The sequence below is a fragment of the Enhydra lutris genome, unplaced genomic scaffold, assembly GCF_002288905.1.
Source record: "Enhydra lutris kenyoni isolate GAN:26980312 unplaced genomic scaffold, ASM228890v2 scaffoldscaffold25, whole genome shotgun sequence".
In the NCBI taxonomy this organism is placed as follows: Eukaryota; Metazoa; Chordata; class Mammalia; order Carnivora; family Mustelidae; genus Enhydra; species Enhydra lutris.
In genome coordinates, this window is record NW_019154109.1 from 4,213,658 (window position 1) to 4,234,783 (window position 21,126).

At 39.4% G+C, this 21,126-nt stretch overlaps 1 protein-coding gene across 3 annotated transcripts; it reads right to left on the reverse strand.

Annotated features, from left to right (window-relative positions):
- Nucleotides 1-313: 313 nt before the first annotated feature.
- On the reverse strand, nucleotides 314-21,105 carry LOC111151147 (DEAD-box helicase 59). Of its 3 annotated transcripts, XM_022508942.1 has the most exons (9): nucleotides 21,009-21,105; nucleotides 18,960-19,768; nucleotides 17,765-17,932; nucleotides 14,523-14,612; nucleotides 8,280-8,531; nucleotides 7,027-7,179; nucleotides 6,406-6,534; nucleotides 772-1,018; nucleotides 314-519 (listed from the first exon to the last, which is right to left on the reverse strand). In XM_022508942.1, exons 2-9 carry the CDS (start codon nucleotides 19,755-19,757, stop codon nucleotides 494-496), a joined length of 1,863 nt encoding a protein of 620 aa, XP_022364650.1. In that variant the 5' UTR covers nucleotides 19,758-19,768; nucleotides 21,009-21,105; the 3' UTR covers nucleotides 314-493. The 3 variants fall into 3 exon arrangements, with proteins under 3 accessions (XP_022364650.1, XP_022364647.1, XP_022364648.1); XM_022508939.1 differs by lacking the exon at nucleotides 314-519 and having other exon boundaries at nucleotides 521-1,018; XM_022508940.1 differs by lacking the exons at nucleotides 314-519; nucleotides 21,009-21,105 and adding an exon at nucleotides 20,588-20,651 and having other exon boundaries at nucleotides 521-1,018.
- Nucleotides 21,106-21,126: the final 21 nt, after the last annotated feature.

The following is a 21,126-nucleotide window of genomic DNA, read 5'->3' on the forward strand; positions in this document are numbered from 1 at the left end:
ATATCCTAATGTTAAGTGTCCTAAATGTTAAGTGTCAACATTTATGTAACATACTATTTAAATCCTGTAAGTGAACTGACACCAGCAGTTTACAAAGAAATGAAAGTACTGAGGCATCAAGTACTTATCCTTTCTTCTAGCATTTAATATTAGTTTAATTAGCAAACCAAAATTAACCTAAAACTGTAAGTAGCAACATGAACATGACATTATTTTGATAAGCTCATATTAAATAGAACATAAACTTTTATTTACCAAACTGAAGGGAAAACTAAGAATAAGATAGATATTTCATATTTATCTTTTAAAAGCAGCACTGACCATTTCTTCCAGTTTCCATCATTTACTTTCTTCCTAACATTCGTTTATTGAACAATGATCCAAGCGCTGATAGGCTTGCAGCGCACGGGGGACACTAAACAAAAGCATCACCATTCTGAGTCCAACTCCTCATTGTTCAGGTTCCTGGTTCTGACAGCAGCTCCAAAAATATTTACTGAGGAAAAACTAAGGCTTTGTCTAGACAGGAAAAATTTTATTTTATTTAGCAATTCGTTTTCTGATTTTTTAATTTATGAGAATTAAAAGGGAAATAAATACAATACTGCAGTATAAATTTGAGATTCAATTTAAAAAATTTAAATTATGTCAAATGTTTTTGTTTCATGTACATGTCCCATTTACTCAAACCATACAATTATACAGAAATTTCACTGGTAATACACAATAAAAAATTATTCAGTGGTATCACAAGTCATTTTTGAGAATTACTTTTATCATGTTTTCTAATGATGTCCATAAGATTAGCTCCTGTAACCAGATCATTCTGTGTCTGTTTATCTTTCTGCTGTTCCTTTCTTTTCTGGTCATGAAGGTAGGGGGAATTTAACAACTGTGGGGGAAGAATGGATCCTGTGGGTTTCACTCTTTTTGCAATATCCCAGAAGAGTCTTTTTGAATTGTTATTGATGAAAGTAATCGCTGTTCCATGTTGGCCTAATCTTCCCACTCTTCCAACCTGAAATGAAATGCAAAGAACATTTCCAAAATGTTCACATAAAACCTGAATGTCGCTTGAAAGAAAATGAAGATTAGTAATTAAAGAGGCTTTACTAAGATTAACATTCATTCACGTAGCATGTTTTTGAATTGTACATCTCAATGTAGCTTGTGAAACCAATTTAGTGGACTGCCACCTGCATATTTTTAATGAAATACCTTGAACAGAAAATAACAAAGCGCCCACATATAATACAAGTAAGTACTGCTTGTTAAACGTTTGTTTCAGTTACGTATCCTGTGTGTACATGTGCGTGTGTGTATGTGTGTAGGGTGGTAATGACACGAAGATGGTTCTTATCATGGGCAGGTTACGGTAAAAGTTTTTTGAAAGCTACTGCTTTTAGAACAAGAAGACTATTTGCTTTAGAGTACTTCAGTGCCTCTGAAATGTGAGATTTAAGCAAATTCATTTTTGCATCGTTATTTCTGATTTTGATAAAATTCAATGGATACAAATTGGTGATGGAAACACACAAGAAATAAAATTTACTCGTTTCCAAATATACTGAGAGATTCTTCAGAAGAAGGGGGTAAATACACAGTCATGGGCAATTACGGCTCCTTAATTTAAATGTAGAACTTAAAATCTATTTTCAGAGTTATTTAAATAAATAGTTGCTGCCAATATACAGGACATTTTTAAGGCTGTAAAAAAAAACAAAACAAAACATGGCCCTCTAGGGAATGAGACTGGGAACAAGTAAGGGAAGGAATGCTATTTTATTTAATTATGTTACTGAATTTTTCCATTAAGGCTAAAAATTAATATAAAATATAGCTGCACTCACATACTGGAAGAAAATAGTTGCAAATCATGTATCTGGTAAAGGTTTTCTAATATATAAGTAAGTTTTACAACTCAGTAACAAAAGGACAACCCGATTTAAAAAGGGGCAAATAATTTAAACAGACATTTCTCCAAAAAAGATATACAAATGGCCAGTATGTACATGAAATCATGTCCATTTGTCATTGGAGAAATTCAGATCAAAACATTAGAGAGGGGGGCCTGGGCAGCTCAGTTGGTCAAGCACTGAAGCCCTTCGTCAGGCTCAGCACCCAACATAGAGTGCTGCACTCACTCTCTCTTTAAAATAAATAAAAATAAAATCTTAAAAGAAAAACACAAGATAAAGAGATATCACTTCACACCCATTAGCACGGCTATAATTAAAAAGATAATAACTGTTGATAAAGATTTTGAGAAATTGGAACCCTCATACATCACCGGTGAGGATGAAAATCATGAAGCCATGTTGGAAAAGGGTCTATCAGTTCCTCAAAACGATACACACAGAATTACTGTATGATCCAGCAATTCCATTCCCAGGTGTATGCCCAAAAGACATGAAAATGAAGAAATGCTGGCGAGGATATGCAGAAAAAGGAAACCTGTGCTCTGTTAATTGGAATGTAATCTGGTATAGCCTCTGTGGAAAACAGTAGGGAATTTCCTCAAAAAATTAAAAATAGAATTACCACATGATCTAGTAATTCCACTACTGGGTATTTACTCAAAAGAACAGGAAAACACTAATTTGAAAGATAAATGCACTCCTATGTTTACTGCAGCATCATTTACAATAGCTGAATTATGGAAGCAGCCATCCCACCTCTATGGAGGTGTCCATCCACGGGTGAATGAATAAAGAAGACATGATATATATATGCCAGGGAGTATTACTCAGCCTCAGAAAGAATGGAATCTTGCCATTTGTAACAACATGGATGAATCTAGACAGTATAATGCTAAATGAAGTAAGTCAGTCAGAGAGAAATACCGTAGGATTCCACTCATACACGGAATTAACGAAACAAAACAAATGAACAAATTAAAAAAGACAAAAACTAAAAAAGAGAGACTTAACTATAGAGAACAAACTGACAGTTACGGGGGTGGGGAGATGGGTGAAGTAAGTGAAGAGAATTAAGAGTGCATTTGTCCTGATGAGCAATGAGTAATGCATTGAATTGCTGAATCACTATATTGCACACCTGAAACTAATAAAATAATGTATTTTAACTATACTGGAATTAAAACAAAAGAAATGAAAACCTACATCCACATACTAAAACCACTGAATTGTACATTCTCAAATGGTGAATTATATCAATTGAGACATAATTTATTCTAAGATATTTTATACTGAGACATAAGCTTTTTTAAAAAAATAACTGCAATAGTCTACAAACTCTAAAAAACTTAACAAATTTAAAATTATTTCTCCAGAAGCTCTCTGCCCCTAAATTAGAAGCAGACACGCAGGGGCACCTGGGTAGCTCAATTGGTTAAGAGTCCGACTCCTGGTTTCGCAACTCAGGTCACGATCTCAGGGTTGAGACTGAGCCCCGCATCATCGAGCTCCATGCTCTGATTCTGTCCTTCTCCTTTTGCTTCTCCCCCCAGCTCATGCATGCACTGTCTCTCTCAAATAAATAAATCTTTAAAAGCAGGCACACAGGAATACCTACTATAATTTAAAATACATATATCCTCGGGGAGCCTGGGTGGCCCAGTCAGTTGAGCATCCGACTCTTGGTTTTGGCTCAGATCATGATTATGGGTCCTGAGAGTGAGCCCCAAGTAGGGCTCTGCCCTCAGCGGGGAGTCTGCTTGTCCCTCTCCCTCTGCTCCTTCCCCCACTCATGCTCTTTTTCTCTCAAATAAACAAAATCTAAAACCAATCAATCAATCTTAAAAAAGTCCATGTATCCTAAAAAAAACAAATATAAATAAAATGGAATTAAATAAAATACACATATCCTTTGACCGGGCAGGTCTCCTACGCATTTACCTTACAAATACACTGCACGAGAGGCATAACTATGCAGATGGATGTTCAGTGCAGCGTTATTATTATTATTTTTCTAAATAGGCTCCATGCTCAGTGCAGAGCCCAACACAGGGCTTGAACTCGTGACCCTGAGGTCAAGACCTGACCTAAGATCAAGAGTCAGATGCTTAACCGACTGAGCCACCCAGGTGCCCCGTGCAGCATTATTTAATAACAGAATATTGGAAACGTGATTTCCATGAAATTCAAAAGGATTCATCAAGTAAATTAAGATAATCCATACAATAGATTACCATGCAGCCATGAAAACAGATCAAGCCCTATTAAACAAGTAAAACCATTTAAAAAGTTTAGAACAGGGCCTCCTCGTCATATGGGAAGCATTTCATACACATTAATATTTTTAAAATGATACCTATTATGTATGCTAATAAGGAAATATGCCTAATATATATTTAATAAAGAAAGCAAGGCATAGACAGTTGGTATAATATGGTCCCATTTATGTAGTAAGTGTAACTAGGTACGCATATACACGTATATTTGTGTATAAATAGGCATTTATATTTTCTGCACTGTTAACTGTAATATCTACTAAAAGGTAGGAGGGCTACCTTACAAAGACCTATTTTTTATCTTGGGGTCCTTGGGTGGCTTAGTCAGTTGGGCATCTGACTAGATTTTGGCGTGGGTCACTATCTCGGAGTCGTGAGATTGAGCCCCACATAGGGCTCCATGCTGGGGAGGGAATCTGTTGTAGAGTCTCTCTCTCCCTCCACCACTCCCTCTGCAAGCACATGTGCATGTTCTCTCCCTAGAATACACAAACCTTAAAAAAAAAAAAAAAAAAGGGCGCCTGGGTGGCTCAGTGGCTTAAAGCCTCTGCCTTCGGCTCAGGTCGTGATCCCAGGGTCCTGGGATCAAGCCCCGCATCGGGCTCTCTGCTCCACGGGGAGCCTGCTTCCCCCTCTCTCTCTGCCTGCCTCTCTGCCTGCTTGTGATCTCTGTCTGTCAAATAAATAAATAAAATAAAATTTAAAAAAAAGAAAGAGACTTATTTTTCATTTTATATCTTTTGTTACTTGCATTGTTTCTTATTGTGTATCTTCATACTTCACTTACTGAAGCAAGTGAACAAACAATACACTGATACAGAACCAGAAAAGCGGGAGGATATGGGGCCATTCTGAGCAGACGTTAGAAACTCTACAAACATCAAGACCCCCTGAGGCCATAGCTCAGGGTACACTGTGAGTAACTGAGAGCCACAGGACTGACCTTGGGATGGCAAGAAAGAGTTAAATAATTATAATCAGCGTATTCTACTTAAGAAGCAAAGGAGTTCCTTAAACATGTTAATATTTTAGAAAGATTACCACCCAAAATCATTAAAAGTTTGGAAGAAAATAAGCTTCAGTGATCTGAACAATCGATTCCTGTGTGCGAGTCAGTTCCGTGATGCACAGGTAACTGAGGCAGCGCAGACAGACAGAGGCTCTGCTGTATTATTACTAAGTAAAGACACAAGCAACAATGCCTTCAAGGCACTGAAAGCATTTCAGTGGGTGATCCCAGCAAATGCGGCATTCAGAGGTAATTCTACGAACATGACAGAAGAGTTTGTAAGTGATGCCAGAGAAGGAAGACAGGTAGCAGTCAGGGAGATAAGGCGATGCTAACAGAAAGCTCTATTTCTGCTCGAAAGAAGAGCTGCTGTTATCTCTGGCAGCAAAATAAAGAAACAAAACTTTAATAGGTGAAAGTCTAGAACAAATAAGGATATGAAGAAGAGATGAAGACAAGATTTCTAAAGAAAAAACAAATACTTTTAATGGATCAGTTTTATTTTGGCCAGATATATTAACTTAAAACAAAGCCTTTTTTCCCCCTTGGTTATAAAAGCCACTTAATATGCTTACTGAATAAGAAATACAAAGGAAGTAAAAATAACCCAAAAACTAACTACTTAAAATTTTTTTACACTAACATTTTAGGTTATTATTTCTAATAATTTTTAACCCATTTTAGGTATACATATAGTTTTTTAAAACAAAATTTAGTTTATATCCATATATACATATTTTTAAATATTTTATTTTAAAGGAATCTCTACTCCCAAGAGGGGGGTCAAACTCATAACCCTGAAATCAAGAGTCACATGCTCCACCAACTGAGCCAGACAGGCACCCCTATACATATATGTTTTATTTTTTTATTTTTTATTTTTTATAAGATTTTATTTATTTATTTGACAAAGATCACAAGTAGGCAGTGGCAGGCAGAGAGAGAAGGGAAAGCAGGCTCCCTGCTAAGCAGAGAGCCTGATGCAGGGCTTGATCCCAGGACCCTGGGATCATGACCTGAGCTGAAGGCAGAGGCTTAACCCACTGAGCCACCCAGGCACCCCTACATATACGTTTTAAAACAAAATGATGTGAGAGTTTTTTTTATGTCTATGATAAAACTTTTTTATCTTTTTAGTTACCACTCTACTGACAATGCCTCACCCAAGAAAACTCACGGTGGAAACCATATAAAATCTCTTTACCTGATGCACGTACTCATCCATACTTGAAGGCATATCGAAATTGACAACCAGCGTGACACTGATCAAGTCTAGGCCTCGTCCCAGGACTCCTGTGCTCACCACAACTTCGTAGTCTCCTTCAAGTAATCCCTTCCCGACAAATCAACACAATTCATTATTCAGAATTTATCTTATCTGGTTTTATATAATTCAGACCTCTTTTCTTTTTTCAAAGCTTTCTTCATCAATATTGTTGTTGCCAAATCTTTTCAATAAGTTAAGGTCTTAATATAACTAAGGAATATGTGTAGCTTAATTCTTCCCAAACTCTCCCCATCCCTGGTATCCATTTTTTTTCTACTAATGTATTCTGGCAAACTTTTCCAAGGGTGAATTTATTGCTCTCCCCCAGTCTAAACTGACTTGATTCCAGAAATGGTGGATTCTGAATTGTAATCTATGTAGTAGATTAATCCCGTAGGGAACAGGCTTATTGCTCCCAAAACACAGAAGCCTGAGCAAGAGGAACAATTAGCTCACAGTCACTGCTTGCCTGAAATTCTTGCAGTCATTAAAGAAGTCTGCTTTAAAAACCAGCTGATAATATGGGGTCCCCTAAAAAGAGAATGCTGAGTGTCAAACCTTCAATATGTTTTTCCTTTCTGTTTGTGATTTCTCCGAATGTATAGATACGCTTTTTAAACCTGTGATTTTCTGCACTGCCTCGCTTAAGAGATCTGCTCCCAGCTTGCAGTCCACAAATACTAACACTGGAGGCTTGAAGAGCTTCTTATCCTGAAAAATGAAAAACATGTATTTAAAATTATTCATAGAACATAAATCAAAACGGGAAGTTTTTCTGAAAGCATTAGTATAAGCTAGTTATCAAAAGGTTTATAGAGGAAAAATGAGTGTTAAAATGAGTGTTTTCTTTAAAACATGCACAAACAAAAGTGCAAAACTCTACTGCCCTTCATGTTTCTCCATCATTTCATTAATATTGCAAAAACAATTTTAAAATTTTGAGTGCAACTTAAAATTTTAAATACTGTTTATAAGTAAATACAAACTGTATTTAACTTAATACTTTATTTTTTTAATTAATTTTTTTTTGAGAGAGAGATAGAGAGCCCAAGCAAGCTGGGGAAGAGAGAGAGGGTGAGAGGGAATTTTAAGCAGGTTCTACGATGAGCAAGGAGTCCAACATGGGGTTCAACCTCAAAACCCTGAGATCATGACTGATCTGAAACTGAACCAAATGCTTAACTGACTAAACCACCCAGGCACCCCCTTTCTACTTTAGGTAACTGTGCTTACACATTACCACCCACTTAATAAATTTCTGTTTAAACAAGTTACTGCTGGGACAACCTGGGTGGCTCAGTCAGTTAAGCATCTGCCTTCAGCTCAGGTCATGATTCCAGGGTCCTGGGATCAACTCCCGCATTGAGGCTCCCTACTCAGTAGGGGAGCCTGCTTCTCCCTCTGCCTACTGTTCCTCCTCCTTGTGATCTCTCTTTCTGACAAATAAATAAATAAAAGATTTTTTAAAAATGAGCAAGTTACTGCTAAAAAAATTATATTTCTCAAGGACAGAATGGCCAAGAAAGAACTTGTCTTTATCTGATATATAAAACTACTAAAAATTTTTGAAATAAAAAAATATTTAGGAATAATCTTTATATTTATATGTCTTTCTATAATACAGAAAATGAAAAGCAACCCTGCATCCATACAGCATTTATTTGATCCCCACAGAATTCCAAAGTAAAGCAATTTATTATTAAATGTCTAGACTAAATTACCCAAAAGCTGTACCTAAAAATCGTTATCTTAAGAATTGTAAAAGATGCAAACATTGTCTACCAAACAGGGTTGCGTGGTTCACTACTCACATTTAAGATTTCAAATAATTTCTTCTTTTTGGCTGGTTCTTCCACCCACAAAATAATCTGGCGCACACTGGAACAGGGCAGGTTCTTTTCCCCAGTGATAATTCTCACAGGATTCTGCAGAAGCTGGCTTGCTAGTTGTTCTATGCTAGCTGGAATTGTAGCTGAAACCAAAATGGTCTGACAATCATTAGGAACGTTTTCCAAAATGTCAAGCACTTGCTGTTGAAAGCCCATCTTTAACATGGTATCGGCCTAAAATGAAATCATTTTAAAGTTAGTCCTACTTGACATTAAAACCCTGAGCCACCCAAGGAAAAAAAAGATATGATTAAGAACATGAAAAATTAAAAACTTCTGCACAGAATATACTACAATGTCAAAATATAAAGAATTGGGAAAATACATATTTATATAAACTTATATTTGTATAATTACATGTTTTTAGTGATATACAAAGATTTTTATGGCATTATTAATACTGGCAACAAATGTATAAACCCTAAATATCCATCAATAGGGGATCTGGGAAATAAAATATGGTAGAGCCATATACTACAACCCTGTGCTATCATTAATTATGAGAAGAAAGAACTTTATTAAATGATATTCACTGCTAGGAGGAAAAAAGCAAAGTACAGAACACTATGTGTAATGTGGTACCATTTGCATATACACCCAAGAAACTTAATTGCTAACTCTGGGGAAAGGGCCTGCAGGCTGTGGAAGGGAATGCAATTATATTTTTCATTTTATAGCTTTTTGCAAAGTTTGGGGGTTTTTTTTGTTTTGTTTTTTTTTTTTTTTTTTTTTGTTTTTGTTTTTTACCATGGACATATATTTATAATAAAATATTAAATAAATTTTAAAAATTTAATGTTGAGGGCTTTTGCTTCTGTATATATTTCTGCGTTGCTAGTTTTCAAAAACGATTTATGTATTACTAAGCAAACAAGAAAAAATTTTGTTAGTGCTGCTTTAAAATAATGAGAGATAAAGGCTATCTTGATTTTTAAATACAATCCAGGTGTCTATAATTTTGAAAAATAAGATATTAAACTATTTCAGTGTATTTAGACTAAAGCATTGTATTTTTGTTGTTATTTCTTTGTTTTGTTTTTTATTTTTTAAGTAGGCTCCATGCCCAACGTGGGGCTCAAACTCATGACTCTCAGATCCGGAGTCTGATGCTCTACTGACTGAGCCAGCCAGGCATCCCTAAAGTACTGTATTTTTAAGTGTCCATTAATGTGGAAGTTTAAACACTCATTTTAATATTATTCATTCTGTGATATTTAAAAAATCTAAAATAAACATGATGGTCTAGGTTTGATCCTGGCTCTACCTAGGACCTTAAATTAAGCATGTTAATGAATGGCTATATGCCTTAGCTTTTCCTTTTACAAATGGGAGTGATAATGGTAACCACCCCATGGGGCTGTTACGAGGATTAATGAGATAAAATATTTAAGACACTTGAGATCACACTCACAGCATGGACTCCATGTTTCAATTTACCATGAGACACAGAGCATGTGCATATGCACACGGTAGTATGTCTTGCAAACATCCCCTGCTTTTCCTCAATAATCCCACTAAGCCCCTCTCTCTCAGGAGATGGCCTCGCTTCTCCTAGTTCAGAAAACAGAGAAGCCATCAGAAATAAGTTCGCCCCATTTCTTTCATCCAAGCTTCCCCGCATCTAATCTGTTCACACTAACGTGCCCCAAATCCAGCTGTTTCTCTCCAGCTCACAGTTGTAAGACTCCTCCTCATCCTGTCACCCCCACAACGGAAGCCATCCACCTCAAGCACCCAGCTTGAACATAAACCATATCTTCTAGTACATAAATCATATCCGCTACTCCTCTGCTGAAACCCTCCAGTAATTTCCCATCACACATAGACTAAAACCCAACTGCTAACCACAGCCAAAAGTCCTACAGTTTTCATCTTCATCCACTTTTTCATCCCCTACCATTCCTCCATGTCACGCCCCACGGCCCTATCACACCAGCCTTCTTTCTGTGCTCAGCTACCTAATGCTCGCTCCCACGTTAGCTCCTGCGCACTGACTGTTTTGTTTGAAGCAGTCTGTCCTCCAGATGGATCTCTGCGTGGCTGGCTCCTCCTCATTCAGGTTTCAGCAGAAATGGCGTTCGGGGAACCCTCCTCTGATACTAACCCAACTCCCCCGGTGTCTCTCTCACACAACCTGTGTACCAACATTTGTCATGGCTTATCTCACCTTCCACTGTATCCTCAAAACCAAGGACAGTGTCTATCATGTAAAAAGCCCTAAAAATGCATCTGATGAACAAATAAGCACTCATTAAATCTGAGCACAGAAAAAGCACATCTGTCAGGCAGCGCGCTAGTCAGTGTGTCCCAAATCTCCCTGAAGACAAGAATCACCCAGAAAGAGTTTTTACATATTCCTGGACTCCAACTCAGGCCTACTGAATCAGTATACCCAAGGAAGAGGTCTGGGCTTCTATTACATTCACTGAACACAATGGATGATTCTTAACCATTAGAGAAACTTGGACCAACACGGTGCTTGATTGTAGAGATATAGCAAGGAACATAATACAAGAGAAATGATACAGTCTACATCCAGGTCAACAGAGCCAAGAGGAAAGAAGGCCAGAAGTCTATCAGGAGAACTGATAGAAGGTTTCAGAGCCATGGACACATAAAGAAGGAAGAGCAGGAAGAGGGCACAGGAGAGAATTCTAGGCTAAAGGACAGATATGTGGAAGACACAGAAGAGTGATAGAGCAGATTTTTCTAATTCTAAGGAATTATCTTAGTCTCCATGCCTGACCATTTCTGTATCTTCACCCTCCTCTCGAAACAGTGGCCTCTCTCTTCAGGGATATTACTCATTCCCAGTTCCTGCCTGGTCTCTCAGACTACTTCTCTGTTTACTACGGACTCATCTTCAAACTTCACAAGCAGACACTTAGCCCCAGCCCTTGTCCCTCCCTCTAATCTTTCTCCCTTGGAGAAACCAGTGTGGCTCACGGGTGCTGATGCCCATTTCTCATATCCACACGGTATTTCCCCTTCATGCACCATTCACAAGAAATTCAACATCTCTAAAACCAACTCCAATATTGTTAAGCCCAACCCATACCCACTTGTCCTTTACTTAAAATTAAAGGCACAACCAGAATTTATAGAGTCTCCTCAACCACCTTCTCCATCTTCTCTCATATTCAGTCATCAGGAGATTCATGAATGATTGATTTGCAGTGATTCTCAAATGTACTCATGCTTCCCACTGCCTCCGCCCTGTCCCTGACCCTGCTCACCTCTTGTCTGGGTTGCTAGCCATTCTGTCCCACAGATTCTTTCTTCTTTAATTTCTCTTTCATGGAGCAGCAGAATAACCTTGCTAAACCACCACTTTCCACATGTGACACCCCAACTCAGTAATTTAGAAAGCCTCATTGTTTCCCACATCAAATCCAAAATCCTCTGCCTCTCTTTCAAGGCCCTCTATAATTTGACCCCACCCTAACTACCCAACTTTACTTCCTATTATTTCTCAGGACAAACGCATCAAGCTGGCTGGTCCCTCCGTGCTTTGTGCTTGGCCTTTCTGGCTCTGCTCGTGTTAGCCTCTTCACCTGGAATACTCAATATGTTCTCTAGTTTTCTAAATCCTGTTCCATCTGTGGATGACCAGGTCACATCCCATGACCTCAGAGAAGCCATTTTTTACGGAGCCAATCCACACATTCTCTCATTTCTCCTTTTCACCTTGTCTTGAACAGTTAGCATATCATACTCAGTCCCATTATTTTATTAACAGTTTATATCAGGAGTCAGCAAACTAAGGTTCTTGAGACAAACACAGGCCTTTATGTGTTTTTGTAAATAGAGCTTCAGGAGAAAGCAGTCACACCCGATTATTTACGTACTGTCTCTGGTTGTACTGAGCTGTTGCAGCAGAGACCACGTGGCCCCCAACGCCTATAATATTTCCTGTCTGGTCCTTTACAGAAAGAGGCTGCCATTCCCTGGCCTGCACTACACCTTTCAGCAGTACTTCTGGGTGTCAGTATAGGTGATAATGCTCTTGCCTTTACTTCAAGTGTTTGTGTATTTTTCTCTAGTAGGACTTCAGCACTTTGGAGGCTGTAATAATATTTAAAATTTCCTTGTGATGCCATCCGAACTGACCCAGAGTTGGTCAGTCTGTACCTAAATAGCACTGCTGGGCCAAAGTCAGTTTCAGTACATGATCAGTTATGTAGCTTACCAGTTCATTTCCTGCAATGCTGGGACAGAGGCTGCACAGGACAAGCACTTGGCACAGGTTTGCTGAATGAACACTCCTTTTGTATTCTGAGCACAGCACTGAGGTGCCCTGTGAAGGCTCATTCATTGGCAAAAGTGAAAATGTTGTGTGGAGGAGCAAGCGGGAATGGAACCTCACTTTAAAATCTGAGGATCATTTCTCTGGTGCATAACATGGTGAAAACGTCAGAACACATGGACTGAGCATCCGCGGGAAGCCCACCCGTACTTGCAGGGCAGAAGTCAGTCCGATGATAACCGGATGCAGTAAGTCAGCTGACTCTAAAGGCACACCAGGCAAGTGCTGACTTAGCAGTACTTTTTAAAGGACTGAATAACAGTTCACAATAGCCAAGGTAGGGAAACAACCCAAGTGTCCATCGGCAGATGAACAGATCAAGAAAATGAGGTGTATATATATGCAATGGAGTATTATTCAAACTTAAAATTCTTTCCTTTTTTTGTAACGTGGATGGACCTGAAGGACATTATACTCAGTGAAGTAAGCTAGACAGAAAAAGACAAATATTATATGGTAACACTTACATATGGGATGTAAAAAAGTTAAAAATAAGAAAATAAAAGTCAAAATCATAGAAATTAGGAGAAAAATGATTGCCAGGGGCTGGAAGGTGGGTGAAACAGGAAGAGATCTGGGGCTAAAGGGTAAAAACTTTCAGTTATAAAATAGATAAGGTCTGAAATCATAACAGTTACCATAGTTGATATCACTGTATTGTATAATTGAAATTTGCTAAGGGAGTAGAACTTAAATGCTCTCTCTCACATACACAAAAGTAAATATGTAAGAAAAAAACAAAAAAAAACAATAAAGGACTGAATAACATTACATTTATACAGAACTTTTCAGTCTATGAGACATGTTCACAATCATTACTTCATCCTTGCCACAACTCTGGGAGATTAAATGACTTGCCCAGCATCCCATAGTGGGTGGAGAAAAGGCGCAAATCCTCATCTCACGGATCTTACTTATGTGTTCTCTCCATATCCTCTGGTACCTACTGCTACCTCCTGGGACCCACAGAAGGAGGACCACGTTACCATCACTGGTCAGCTCCTGGACCCCACATTTCTGATCACTGCTGGGCCCCTGCTCTGTGACTGCTGGTGGGACATGTGTGAAAGTGGGCATGTGATACACTGCAGGCCGAACCAGCCCTTGCCCAGGCTGGGCGGACACATGGCTTTCTATCCCCATGCTGGTTCACATGCTGGAATATCATCAGATAAAAACATATTTATTTCACCTTACTAAGCAAACCACAACAATAAAAACGCCTATATGCTCTATGTCACACTGAAAATCACAACAACAGAAACCTATGTCCACACAGAAAAAAATGCAAAAGGTCACCCAACTAAGCATGATGAGTTAATTCCAAACTCCCTCTTGATAGTTATTGGCCACAGAAATATTTATTTTTATAGACAAATGACAGCCAGTGTCAAATGTTTAAAAAACTTATCACTGAGGGGTGCTTGGGGGGCTCAGTTGTTAAGCATCTACCTCTGGCTCAAGTCATGATCCTGGGATCGAGCCCTGCATCGGGCTCCCTGCTCAGCCAGAGGCCAGCTTCTCCCTCTCTCCCTGCTTTGTTCCCTCTCTTGATATGTCTCTCTCTGTCAAATAAATGGATAAAGTGTTTAAAAATAAATAAATAAATAACTTATCACTGAGAGTATAGTAGATGTTGGATTTGTGTTTTCTGTCAATTAGGAAAAGAACAGCTGGTTGCATTTGTTAACGTGGTTTAATTTGGGTGCACTACAGGTTAAGGGCAGGGCCACACAGGAGCCAGCTTAAAACTGACTACTGCGACTGAAAATGCCTGAACATACGGTGAGTTTATAGAAGTATAATATACTTTTCATAAATTAAACTATATGACTATGTTCTAAACAACAATTACTTACTTCATCTACTACTACAATTTTTATACCACGGAGTTCTACAGAGCTCTGTTTTATTATATCCAGAAGTCGCCCAGGAGTTGCTATGATAACCTGAAGAACAGAGAAAAAAAAAAAAAATTAGATAATAGTCCTTCCTTTCTTTCTTCCTTCCTTCTATCTGTCCTTACTGAGTGGCTAATATGTGCCAGCCGCTGGGCTAAGTACTCAGAATTCAACGATGATTAAGTCACACATAGTCTCTGCTCTCATGACCCTCGCAACATAAAGGAACAGAAAAAATAAACAAATGCCCATGAGGTCAGTATAGTAATAAATGGAGGCATCTATCCAGCCCTAGCTAACATGTAAGTTAAAACCTAAAGGAATAGGGGGAGCCAGTGAGGAGAGGGCAGAGGGAAAACATTCAAGAACCTTCTGAAGCTGGAAGACCACTGAGGCTTCCACTGGGTAAAAAAGGGGAGAAGACCTGGATGAGGCTTGAAAGGAAGCAGAGGCCAGACCAGAAAAGGCCTAGCAGGCGGGCTGACTGCTATCTGGTCTATAAACAAAAGCAAATCCCTGAATCTTTCTGGGCCTGCTATTTTGTTTTTAAATTAAAAGGTTGGACAAAAGGATTTCTAAAGTTGCTTAAGGCTCTTAACACTTAGAACATATTAGTTGAAGCAGTGGTTAAAAGTGGGGCCTATTTAGTCAAACTTCAGTAGGGATCTTAGCTCTAGCAATTGGTAATGGTGTGAGTCTCTGTTCTCACATTCATAAAATGGAAATGATAATAATTATTGTGAGGATTAAATGAGACGTGCCTGGTGTAAAGTACAGTAGAGTTACAAATGATCTCATAAATTCAACTGTATTCCACTTTTGAAGGACACACCGACACAATGGTGAGACAGATCACGGAGAATGATAAAATTTCAGGGTTGTAAGGATCTGTATCTATAGAACTACAGAGTTCCGCTTAGTTTCTTCGGAAATACCATAAACATTTAAATCTGTTGTAGTTATTTTGAACTGAGTTCATCCCTTCTATTTCTATTTTACTTTTCCCCCTCTGCTTTTTTTTATAAATCTTTTTTTAATGAACTTCCCCACCATTCTTTTAGTGTGGGAATTTTAATAAATTTATAATAAACTTAATAAAGTCTAAAGTAAATCGACACATTTAGCTTTTTCTTGAGCAATCAAGGGCAAACGATTTAACACCAATCACAACTTTCCTGCACTTACATGCTACACTTGGCCAGTATTTTACTTCTATTTTTTTTTTAAACCCACAGATTGTTCATTATTACTTTTTATTTAGTCAATGTTTGTTTACATTTACCCACATTCTTAGGCTTTTCTTTGCTTGCCATTCTTTCTTTGATCCCACACCTTCCTTTCCAGAATCATCTTCTTTAATGCAGAATATCTTAGTTTGTGTTCTTTTAGATAAGTCTACTGGTAATAAACTCTCTCTCAGTTTTCTTTATCTGAAAAGGTCTCTATTTTGCCCTGGCTTTTGAAAGATCACTTTGTTGAACGGACAGACTTTTCCATTATTTTTTCTCAGGGGGTATCTGTGAAGGACATGGTCTGGTATGGGGAGTGGGCGAGGCACAGGGTGATGAGGGGCCTCCAGAGAAAGGTGACCCTGCGTGGAGTGTTGCGGTCTAAGGGGGTGAAGAGGATGCAGGGTGGAGTCTAGGAAGGAGGGCATCACTGGGGGGCAGGGGACAGAAATGAGGATGGGTGAATGGTTACATATAAGATGGTTGGTCAAGTAAATAAACATTTAAAAGATAGCAGGTTTCTCACTGCCAGAATGATGAATATGGAAACAGGAAGCACCAAAATGGGTCTTGCTGTGTTGAATTAGAGTTGGAAGTATCGACATGAATTCATGGTCTATAATAAATGTAGATCAGAAACACACACTTATGGAACATTCTCTCCTTCCATTCATGGACAGGTCCTAGAAGCAATGGTACCTTAACAGCAAAGAGCAATAGCAATGAGCCCAACCAAGAGCCCAGCTCTTGATTTCTAGCTACTATCCTCTACCAAAAGGAATCAGGGCAGCTTGGAGAAAGGCAGGATTCCAGGGCTGAGCCAAGGAAAGAACAATGTAAGCATGAACATCTTCTTCAGATAGAAAGAAAGAAAGCGCTCAAAGAATGATGGGGATATAATAAAAGGCCACAGAAACCAACTTCACAGTGCTTCCACCACTCAAATTGGGGACAACTGGAGAACCAAAGCAAATCATGGTAATAACGCATTATAATCCTTTAAATATAGTAGGTAATCATGAGTCTTCCTGGAAATTTGGTAAAGCACAAGAAAAATATAATATCAAAGTACTCAAAATACTTAACTAAATACAAAGGCAAAAAATAAACTTTATGTTTACTTTCCAGATAATATCACCAGTAGAAGGACACACTGAAATTGTGTATCACCTAAAAGGATGTAATGAAAAGAACAAAGCATCTCTTCTTCCATGATATTCCTTTCAAAGATGCATAACTTGAATCTAATCAATTGAGGGACGTTCTTCAAAGCAAGCAGTTTATAATCCTTAAAAGTGTCAAGATCATGGAAAAAAAGGAAAGAATAAAGAACTGTTCTAAACTGAAGGAGATGAAAGAGACATGGCAACGGAAGGCAAAATGTGATTCTAAACTGCGTTCTTGTGCTACTGAAAAGAAAAGTTGACAGGATGATTAGTAAAACATGAATGGGCTTTGAGGAGTAAATGACAGCAATGTTCACTCCTGAAGCATTCCAGTGTATCCACGTTAATTTCCGGATTCTGTAACTGTATTGTGGTTACGTGGGATAATGTCCTCGTTTGTAGGAATCACACTCTCAAAGTGTATCAGCTATGGATCCTTAGATAAATGCCATCTTTCTGAGATTTAACTTCTGAACCATAAGACATGGGACACTCCCACACACCTTCAAGAGCAAATGTGATTAAATGAGGTAATGCACAGGAGAACATCCAATAGCATTTGGCGTATGACAGCTACTCAATAAATTGTGTTCCTTTCCTATAGAAAACAAACAATAATAAAATTAAGGCTTATGTGGCAAGAATGTAAAGGTTAACCTACAAAAACAAAAACAAAAATAAAGGGTAACCTAAAAATCACACTTACAAGTTCCTCAAGGGCAAAAACAAAACGACACCAAAAAAACCCTAGCTCCCATATTGCATATAATACTTTTCAAAGGCATTTTATCAAATTGGTGCTTACCTTCACATGTTGTCGCAAACGATAAAGCTGCGGGGGTAAGGGTAAGCCCCCTACCAGAAGCACGGTTTTCATGCGTGGCAGACCACTCATCAATTCTTTAGCTTGGCTCTCTATCTGAATGGCTAGCTCTCTTGTTGGTGTAAGAATGAGAGCAGATGGAGTTTTGCTCTGCAAAGACGTGAAAAACAAGTCTAAAAACGCTGGCAATTAGTTTCTGCTGATGTGGACTAAATCTTCAAAGTGATCCTGGGGGTGTTCCCATCAGCCCAACTGGTTATGAATCCTCTTGCCTTTTGCTCCCTGCAGATTTTCTCTCCAAAAACCACTGTAAATGGAACCCTTCCTTATATAACAGATATACAGTGAAAAGGTCAAAACTGGGGCCAGGGAGAAACACCCACAATAACCACGGTGGGAAAACTGAAGGCCAGTTGGACCCTGCGATCTCGAGCCACACTCTTCAGAAGAGAAAACCAGGAAGATCTGGTTTTCCACCAGTGAGTTTCACTTATATTTGGAACATCTGATGTTTTCTTTTATTTTTTTTCCCTCACATGATCTTCTATAATTCTTTAGTTTTCCAAATTTTCCTCCTTTACCTCTCCTCTCTTTGCCTGCGTTTTACAGTGGTTTTCCTTCCTGTCCTACTTCAGAACTCATAAACTCACTAGTCCTTGGCAAATATGCCAGTGAAATTAATTATGTGTGGGAGTGCTTTGCACACTATAAATTAACAAGTAAAGTAAGGTAGCATTATTTTAATATGAACCACAAATCACATTGAAGTGTGTATTTTGACCTTTACAATAACTTTCCAACTTTGGTATAAATCATTTTTTTCAAAACACAAAATCCAAGGAGGCTAAATGGACACAAAAATTGCAGGTCATTCAGTCAGCAGGATTTTTTTTCCCCCAAAGCAAAAGTATATTTCTTGAAAAGAAAATTTGTTGAAAGAAAATATTTTGTAAGGAAGGTTATTTTTAAGACCTTCAATGAAAAGATCTTTGGTTCAATCCGATAAAAGAAAAATTCCCTAAAATAGTGTTTTTCATACAAACTACAATCAGAAGCAAAATCACCAGGAGCAATAATGACTGAAGTTACAGTTCCAGCTTGCAGCTTTAACATAGTTAAGGATGAAACTTTGTCTATACCTGACTTGCTTCTGAGAATAACACCTGTAAATTCTTACCTCACATAAAGCTCGGGTGGTAACAGGAAGAAGAAAAGCAGCTGTTTTTCCTGAGCCAGTATCAGCACTGGCCAGAATGTCCCTTCCCAGAAGTCCTACAGGAATCATCTGCATTTGGATGGGGGTTGGAACTTCATAGCCTGATTTCTTCAAGTTGTGATTCAAGGCCTCAGGGAAACCGCAGTGCTCAAAGTCAATAATGGGTCTGGTGACATCTTGCCCCTGAACTACAATTCCTAGCTGCCGTTTAAGATTTTCAATTTGGTCTTCCTGAAGGTTCGAAATAAAGGCGTGCTCTCTATAGACATAAAAAGCATTCAGTGGAGACTCTGGCCCAGAATCCACTTTGTGAGGATCGCTGAGTTTTAATCTTTCTTCCTTTTCCTTTACTTGCAGAAGATGTTTTGCTTTACACTCCAAACTACACACATCCTCATCTGTCTTATCACAGATGTACTCTCCATAACGACCACAAACAACACAGACAGGTTCCCCAGGTTCCGCCCAGCGCTGCGTTTTGGAAAATGACTTAACAGGCTCTTCAGAAAGATCGCTATCCTTCGCATCCTGCTGGGGTCCAACCAAACCAACCTCGGCCAACTGACCAGTTGTACTGGGGAAAGGGCATGGTTCCACACTGTGCCCTTCGGCTTCTTTTGTAACTAACGCATCAGCTCTATCACCTCTGCCTTCAGCCAGCCGCAGGTCTTCTGCATCTGGTTTAATTTTCTTAGCTGTACAACTTTTGCCATCATCATTAGCACTCCTCTTGATTTTGAGAGATCTTGGAACAAACATCCTCCAGTATTCTGTTGAGGAAATCACATAATGAGATGTATTTTACCCTCAAAAAAGTCCACATGTAAAGTACCATATGGCTATCCTGCAGTCAGCCTACGGTCCTAGGGCTTTGCCTACAAGGAATCAAAGGCGGCATCATGACACTACTTAATAGCAAGCTTTCCTTCCATTCACAAATTTCCTCTAGTGGGAAAAAAAAAAAAAAGAATCCTTTTTCCTTATACATGGGAATGGTGAACCTTTGCACTCTGCTTAATACAGCCTTGTGCATACAGCCTGCTTCTGCTGACTACTTGCACTTAGAAATACCAAATAGTATAGAAATTCTGGAGTAAATCCTTCTATTACATTTTTCACAAAACAGGAGGGATACTTCACAACTGGGATCTTTAAAATCAAAACCAGAAAGCATAGAGAAAAATGCTATTTTAGTAACACGTATGTATTGCTACGTTCCAAGCACGGTGCTTAGTGCTTCACAAGGGAACCTTCACAAGCCCGGAAAGGAGCTTCGCACCATCCCCGCACAGATACGCGCCCGCACACTACGCTGTATTATGTACTGTAATTTTTCACATGAGGAACGTTGGCCATTTAGAGATTAAGTGGCTTGTCCAAGCTCTCACACCCTTACTAAATGTCAGAACCCGGGCACGGTGGGCTCCAGAACGCAAGCTCTCAAACATTGCTATGCCTATTTCCACCAAGAATGTTTTTGCAAAATGACGTAGATTGTGAAAGGCCTTTAACCTAATTTGGGGACTACTAAACATACTAATAAACATTTCTCGCAAAAAAAAAAAAAAAAAGTTCTTAGGCTAAATTACCAGATTCAGTTCTTCCAGAAAAATTCCAACAAAAAAGGCAACTGAAGATCTAGAATTACTACCCTAACTCTCCGGGAACGTCAAGGAGGTTGGGGGAGGGACGGCTCTGTATCAGCAGGAAAAGCTTGGGACTAACGTCCGCCAATGGCGAAACGGAACAGGCTCCGGCTGGGCGGGTAGCAAGGCCTTCGAGTCCCCCGCGGCCCCCGACTCCTCCCGTTGCGCGCTCCCGGACCCTCCCCTCGGGCGTTGCCCCTCACAGCGGCCCCGCGGCCCCCCACCCAGAGGCGCGTGCACGTCACGGCGCTGCTAGGAGACGGGGCGGGCGGGGCACCGCGTTCCCGCGGGAGGCCCGGGACGAGGCGACTGCAAGGGTGGGAGGGGAACTGCTCACGGGGCGGGGGGAGGGGGTGTATCCTACCGCCGCGGCCTAGCGCCCCGAGTCCCAGAAGAGAGGGAGCCCGACGGGAAGGAGGCCGGAGCTGCCGGGGCCCGCGGCCCGCTCACTGGCGCAGACTCGGGGCCGCGTCCTCTCCCGC